Raw genomic sequence first — 7,902 nt, 5'->3', positions numbered from 1 at the left:
GTTCTTGTACATGTCCGTGCCTTTATCTTTGCAGTGAAATCTCTCTGTCTGTCTCTTGCTGAAATGGATTATATGGCTTAGTACTGGGCTTTTCGATGGCGTTTTTGACTGAAAACTACATGGAGATGATCTCTAGAAGTGTTTCTGCGCTTTTATTATCATTATTATTATTATCATCATCATCATTTACTATTGAAGAACAATTATATAGCGTTTAACACCAGAACTATACGCGCTTTACAGTGACACTAAAAATGTAAAAGATGATGGAGTCTCCCGTCGGACCGACGGATGAGTAGGCAGGCAGGCTTATCTGTCGGTGTGTGTCCTCATTATGGGAGAAGAGGCTGATTCTAGATGCGCAGCACTTCCCACAGGTGTTGCAAGGGAAAACGTCTCAATGTAAAAGATACGTGCATAAAAACCGACACGAAAATAAAACAAAGCCCATTTCCAAAACACAAAGCAGGTGTACACAATCCCACCTGTAGAATACCCAGAAGCGCACACACACGCAGTTCGAACACACGCTCGCCTGCAGACATGCGCCTCCACACGTACACGCACGCACGCGCGCGCGCACACACACACAGACAGACACACACACACACACACACACACACACACACACACACACACACACACACACACACACACACACATGTACGCACACACACATGCACACTATATTTCATGAGTTGCAATACTTTTAATGAATACAAGATATTTTGTTATTTGAAGTCAGCGTATCGGTAACAGATTTGCGAGCAGGAAGTTGAGAATTGAACAGATGTTTCTGTGTTCGAGACGATAATTATGTGAGCACTGTTTGAATGAGTACATGTGGTTGCATCACACACACACACACACACACACACACACACACACACACACACACACACACACAGACGGGCACATGCGCAACACGCACGCACAGACACAAACGTACGCCTTCAGACTGTTTCTCACACATACAAGCGTTGTGATTCGAGAGGTAGAGAGAGTGGGGAGAGACGGGGGAAGAGTATGGCAACAGTAGAGATAAAAAATATAATTAAAAAAAAGGGGAGGGGGCAGATAAAGGAAACCGTTGACAACATGCGAGTGCAAGAGAAAAGCGTCTACAAACAGACGGACAGATAGGGACAAAGAGACCAACGTACATACGCACATACCGTCACTCACACAGACTGAACATAATCACAATGTAGAGTTGCAGTATTGCACCTTTATTTCAAGCTCATCATCTGAATAAACCACGTTGTCAGTTCTTAAAGTTCGAAGCATTTTACTGAATACAGTACATATGAAATAGAAGGCCTTTTTTTTTAAATCCAGAAGACAACTTAATTAAACAACAAAAAAATGCATTGTAAAGAAATCATTGTACACGTGGATTTTACTTTTCACATTTATCCTAATGTTAATGTGCAGGTAGGCTAAAAACTGATACCCGGTATTGCTTGGGCAACAAATTTGAACAAGACGGTTTATGAACTTGATTAGTAGGCACGTCTGTTTTATTGGGAAAAAAGATAAAGGATGATAATGAAAATAATGAATTAAAAAAAAATCAGGAAAGGATGTCAAATGTGTTTTCTTTTTCGAGGAGACATGTGAGCACACTATTTTGATGACAAGTGTATGTGGTTGTATCACACACACACACACACACGCGCGCGCGCGCGCGCGCGCGCATGCATGCACGCACGCACACATGGGATCATGTGAACACACATACACACAAAGAGACAGAGATAGACATGGCAAGAGAGACAGAGGCGGAGAGTCCATCAGTGTAACAATCGGCTATTACCACACTGTCTGTTACATCCAAGTGTGACAACTGCAAGTATTACTACTATGATTTTTTTATGTGTCAGTTGCATGAGAGTCCACATAGCACATTAGTTTTTTTTCTGGTACTCTCTCTCACTGTACAAGTCTCTGCCCCTCTTCCATTAAGCGGCACACACACACACACACACACACACACACACACACACACACACACACACACTGACCACAGTAAGTCTATGCATGTGCGTGTGTATTCAGAGGTTGATGGACGGGGATGGGTAGAGAGAAAGACGAAGAGTATGGCGATGGTAGACATTCAATAAACAGAGGTACATAAATTTAACCGTAGGTAAATGGTGGTGTGATTTTGTTTCGTTGTTTTTCATGTATGTGTGTTTGTTTGCTTGTTTGACTGTTTTTAAACACTTCTGTATGTATATTGGGGCATTTCCTTGCTCTCCATCGCAGGCAAGATACTTGCCAGGATCCTACTTAACCGCCTCACAGCACACCTTGACCAAGGTCATTTGCCTGAGAGCCAATGTGGATTCCGGAAAGAGCGCGGAACCACTGACATGGTGTTTGCTGCAAGGCAGCTGCAAGAGAAATGTCAGGAGCAAAATGCTGATCTGTTCTCCACCTATATCGACCTCACTAAGGCCTTCGACACCGTGAGTAGAGAGGGACTGTGGAAGATCATGGCCAAGTACGGATGCCCTCGGAAATTTATTTCCTTGGTCAGCCAATTCCATGAAAGCATGCAGGCTCGAGTCCAGGACAATGGTGAAACATCTGCTCCTTTTGCTGTCACAAATGGTGTCAAGCAAGGCTGCGTCCTGGCTCCAACGCTGTTCAGCCTCATGTTCTCTGCAATGCTTACTGATGCCTTCAGAGATGGCGATGTTGGAATCGGCCTAAAGTACCGAACAGATGGCAAGCTGTTTAACCTCAGAAGGCTTCAAGCAAAAACGAAGGTCATGACAGACATCATCAGAGACTTTTTGTTTGCTGATGATTGTGCCCTCAACGCTGGATCTGAAGCTGACATGCAACTCAGCGTCGACAAGTTTGCCACTGCCAGCAGGAACTTCGGCCTTACCATCAGCACGAGGAAAACTGAAGTTCTCCATCAGCCAGCCCCAGGGAAACCCTACGTTGAGCCCAACATCACAGTCAACGGTCAGAGACTCAGTGCGGTGGAGCGGTTCACATACCTTGGCAGCACACTGTCACGAAATGTGACTATCGACGATGAAGTGAACGTCAGGATTGCAAGAGCAAGCGCAGCTTTTGGTAGACTCAATGCAAATGTCTGGAACAGAAGAGGCATTAGTCTTGAGACCAAGCTAAAGGTCTACAGAGCAGTAGTTCTCCCCACACTACTGTACGCCTGCGAAACTTGGACAGTGTACCAACGACATGCCAAGAAGCTGAACCACTTCCACACAACATGCCTCAGGAAGCTACTGAACATCAAGTGGCAAGACAAGACCCCTGACACAGAGGTGCTCGCAAAAGCCACCCTTCCCAGCATCTTCACCATCCTGATGCAGTCCCAGCTTCGCTGGGCTGGACACGTGGCGCGCATGCCAGACCATCGGCTGCCCAAAAGGCTCTTCTATGGTGAGCTGCAACAAGGGAAGAGATCACACGGAGGTCAGAAGAAGCGCTTCAGAGATACTCTGAAAGTCTCTCTGAAAGCGTTTGATATCAACCCTGACTCCTGGGAGGAATCTGCAGTGGACCGTGACAAATGGCGCGCTGCTGTGCACAAAGGCGCCAGGTTGTGCGAGGCCAACAGGACTGCTGCAGCTGTTCAGAAGAGGCAGGCCAGAAAGTCACGGGCAAACAAGCTCCCTGACAATGATATGCCTGTCTTTGTCTGCCCCAACTGTCAGCGGACATTTCGTGCGCAGATTGGACTATTCAGCCATCTGCGCACTCACAGATAGATTCATGAGCATCCTTCCCCCCACCCCACCACCACCCTCCCCCCATCCCCCATCCCCCATCTGGATGACAACGATGGTCATCATCGATCTCGATGGACACACCACCATGTACATTGGAAAAGAAAGAAGAAGAAAACAAACCCAGAGACAATCAAAGAAACTGAATGACAAAATGAAGTACAACGAAACTTTATCATTGAGGAATTTATGCGAGGTTTAAGAATAGTATCGGTTACATCAGTAGGAACTTTTTACAGACAGATTGTCTCTTCAGTCGGACCGTCTGCAGGCCTGTTTGTGGGCTCCTCGTTCATCCCTTGCTGACAAAGGCCGCCAGCGTGTGTGTTCATGTTGGCAGACCTCATGGAGCTCTCGGAGAAGCTGGAAGAGATGGAGGATTTAGGCTGACTTCCCCTGCGTCTGGTGGAGTGGCGGTTAACAGTCTGCCGCAGGAAGGCTCTGAACCTGAAGGCACGGAAACGTGGGGTGAGATGGCTGTGTGGGATCAGACTGAGATGTCTGTAAACGGTCAGGGGAATCTTAGATAAAACGGGTGATAGGGTTTCCTTAAATGAGAACTCAAAAAGGATTGTAGCGGTTGTGTTTTCATGGGAATCGTACAGGATTTATACGTTTGATTGATGAGAATCTTATAAGGTTTATAGAGTTGTTTTCATGAGAACCTGAGCGGGTTTACGGGGTTGTGGTTTTCATAGGAATCTGAAAAGGGTTTATTTTGTCATGAGAATCCTATACGTTTACAGTGTTTTGCTTTCATGGAAGTCCGAAAGGGCTTATAGTTATATTGTCGTGAAACTTATAAAAAGATTTTAGGGTTGTGTTTTTATGGAAGTCCCAAATGGATTATAGGGTTATGTTTTCATGGGAATCCTATAAGGTTTATGTTGATATGTAATACTCAAAGGGATTATAATATTATTGTCACGAGAAATGGTGAAGAGGGTTGCGTTTAACGGGAATCCAAAAGAATTATAGTGGTGTATTTTCATAGGAATCCCATACAGTTTCTAAGGGAATGCTTTCATGGGTATCCTAAAGGATTTAAAGTAGTCTATATCGTCATGGGAGCGAAACGGGTTTATAGGATCTATCCATATTCTCTCTCTCTCCGTCTCTCTCTCTCTCTCTCTCACACACACACACACACACACACACACACACACACACACACACACACACACACACACACACACACACAGATATACATATATATATATATATATATATATATATATATAATGTGTGTGTGTGTGTGTGTGTGTGTGTGTGTGTGTGTGTGTGTGTGCCTGTCTGTCTGTCTGTCTGTCTGTCTGTCTGTGTGTTCAGTCATTTATGTATAATTTAGAAGAAGAAGAAGAAAAGCTCACTTCGAAGCGATGAAGAAGTAGAGGAAGACGTTGACACTGGAGTTGAGCACCGATGCGAGGATGCCGACCGCGTAAAGGGTTAAAGCACAGGTGTAGGTGCAGGTCGAAACCTCGTGAGGCATCATTGCGACGAGTTTACTGGACTCCACGATCACACAGGACAGCAAGGAACACCCAGCAATTCCCAGCACCGTCATTGTCGTCCTTCCTCGGTGACTCACCTTTGACCTTCCCAGTCTGCAAGGAAAAATGAAGAGAAAATCGGGAAGTTCGGAAGAGTTGAAACACAAGTGTCTAAATCTGCTGGGAAAGCAGTAGCAGAAGACTCCTTCACCTCTCTTCAACGATCTGTGGGACTGTCCATGCTTTTTTCTTCTGGTGTTTTTTTGTTTCGTTTGTTTCCTTCTCTTTTATGTTGTTTTTTTTTTTCCTTGATATTGTTTTTCCTGTTTATTTCATTTGTTATGCCATTTTTACACGCAACTATTTTTGCTTTTTTTTTTCTTTCTTAAACCATGGTTTGGACGTTTTCGTATAATCATACCTCTGTGTGTGTGTGTGTGTGTGTGTGTGTGTGTGTGTGTGTGTGTGTGTGTGTGTGTGTGTGTGTGTGTAAATGTGAGGTCAGTGGCGAGAGCGACCGATAGAGAGGGGAAGAAATTTTTGACGTCTCTTTCATAGAGATGTTTATTATGGAATTTACTTTATTTGCTCTATTTGAATTTGAAATAAGCTGCTAACTTTGCAACAAAAAATAAACTTTACCAATGCAATGTAATTGATGTTTTTATTTATGATTGCAGTTCATATTTCTGTGTCTCATTTGCTTAATATTGATTTGTTTCGCAGCATGATAGTGTTTTATACTAACTTCACCGCCATATTTCTCTTATACGTTGTGTAAGTGTATTTGCAAAAATATGAGTGGTTGCTTGCTTTGTGGTCTGTGCGTAGGCGTATGTGCACGCGCGCGCGCGCGTTTGTGTTTGTTTGCGTCTCTGTGTGTATGTGTGTCTATGTGTATTTCAATTGTAGGAAAGGTTATCTTTTTTATGCGATTTTTTTTTTTTTTTTTTTTCAAAATTTTACCGTCCTGCTCGTATTCTGTATGTATAAGTTGAAATTGAATTTTCTGTTCTGAGATAATAAACTTATTTTTTTTCTGATTCTGATAATATAATTCAAAACAATGTATTGATTGTTTTGCGGACTTCCACGCTGCGACTACCTCACCTGTGTCGCTGACAGTTGAACCTCAGCAGGCTGATGCTGAAGCCCATCAACACCAAGTTGGGAAGGATGAACTGCACCACCAGAATCACCAAGGTCATGGTCATGTACTCTTCCTCCGCCTCTTCCAAGTGAACCTCCTTGTTCATATGGGTCAGGCCACTCAGCAGGCCGCACCAAATCCCCAGACCCCCGCACACCATCACGATCTGGCGACGCCTGATCCTCTGCATCCAGACAGGTCTGGCCACGGCCAGCCAGCGGGAAATCCCGATGACCATCGTCACGTGCACGGACCAGCTGTGGAAGAGGAGCAGTACGGGAATAATGATGACCTCCTTCTCCTGGAGCAGCTGGTCGGCATAGTAAAGACAGCTGCGCACGACTGTCACCAACAGGAAGGCGTTGTCCACCAGCCCCAGGCACTGGAAGAGCAGAACCACAGAGTTGTGCTTTCTGTTGGCGTTCCAGGCCCACACTGACACCGTGTTGCCTGCCAGACCCACGATACACACAGGGATGACGGCCGCTACCAGGATCCATTTGCAGACCTCAAGTCCGTTCATATAGTCTAGAGACACTGAATTGTCAACAGTCCATTGCCCAGTGGTCAGCATGCTGGAGGAAGTAGTGTACAGCTGCTCCGTCACCGCTGAGTCGCTGGTGTCAGCATTCACTTGTTCAGTCATGATGTGGGACATGTCTGCGGCCAATTGCTCTGTGCTGGTGTTAGCCGGTCAGTCGTCCTGTCGAAACAACAATGTTGGTAACGTTCAGTCGCTCTGCTACGGCTCTGCTGGTGGCAAGATCAACTGTACTGTCGTTATGGCCTTGCGTGTTCGGATCTATTGCCTCATATATTGTCGCCTGGCATATATTGTCGCCGGCGACAATATTTGCTGACTCTCATTGCATATATTGTCGCATATCGGCATATAACGCTGCAGACACGTCAATACAAAAACAACAAAAATCTACTTCAACAGCGACAATTTATGCCAGCAACAATATGTTATAGTATATATTGTCGCTGAACATAATCACAACCGTTGTGTTGTTCTCTGTGTGTGTGTGTGTGTGTGTGTGTGTGTGCAAATTTGTGATTGTGGGTGTGGGAGGGTGTGCGCGTGTGCACGTTCATGTGAGTAGATGTGTGTGCTTGTTTCTGTAAGCGAATGTGTGCACGCGTATTTGGCGTACGTGTGTGAGAATACCTACGCGTTCATGTCGAATGGTTGTCTAAGTGTGTGGAGTGTGTGTGTGTGTGTGTTGATATTTAATTCTGACTATGCAGGATGTCCAAAGTGTTTATTTGGCGTGATGGGGGTGGTGGTTGTGTGTGGCAGTTTCTGTGTATGAGTGTTTGTGAGCGCGCTCACGTGCCGTCTTCTTATCTGTGACAGAGCGGTAAGCGGGATGATAGTCTCTTCAACTTGTTAGTGGTGGTTTTGGCTCCGGATAATTGGAAAATAACCCCTGGGGTTCGCGTTTAGCGCCATAAAAGTTGGAAAGCCTGGGTTAAAACAATGGGA

At 45.1% G+C, this 7,902-nt stretch overlaps 1 protein-coding gene across 1 annotated transcript; it reads right to left on the bottom strand.

Annotated features, from left to right (window-relative positions):
* Nucleotides 1–3,841: 3,841 nt before the first annotated feature.
* LOC143288097 (C5a anaphylatoxin chemotactic receptor 1-like) lies at nt 3,842–7,140 on the bottom strand. Its single transcript, XM_076596382.1, has 3 exons — nt 6,374–7,140; nt 5,141–5,377; nt 3,842–4,217 (listed from the first exon to the last, which is right to left on the bottom strand). Exons 1-3 carry the CDS (start codon nt 7,069–7,071, stop codon nt 4,004–4,006), a joined length of 1,149 nt encoding a protein of 382 aa, XP_076452497.1. The 5' UTR covers nt 7,072–7,140; the 3' UTR covers nt 3,842–4,003.
* Between the last annotated feature and the right edge of the window lie 762 nt (nt 7,141–7,902).

Source organism: Babylonia areolata, chromosome 12 (genome assembly GCF_041734735.1).
Source record: "Babylonia areolata isolate BAREFJ2019XMU chromosome 12, ASM4173473v1, whole genome shotgun sequence".
Lineage (NCBI taxonomy): Eukaryota > Metazoa > Mollusca > Gastropoda > Neogastropoda > Buccinidae > Babylonia > Babylonia areolata.
This window is presented reverse-complemented; position numbering and strand designations above follow the sequence as displayed.

Bases quoted from the DNA above. Each gene is read 5' to 3' on its own strand.
- LOC143288097 (XM_076596382.1), bottom strand. From the start codon at position 7,071: ATGTCCCACATCATGACTGAACAAGTGAATGCTGACACCAGCGACTCA. The intron at 5,378-6,373 runs GTGAGGTAGTCG...TTTTCCTTGCAG, and splicing joins TTCAACTGTCAGCGACACAG to ACTGGGAAGGTCAAAGGTGA. The intron at 4,218-5,140 runs GTGAGCTTTTCT...CCGTGCCTTCAG, and splicing joins TACTTCTTCATCGCTTCGAA to GTTCAGAGCCTTCCTGCGGC.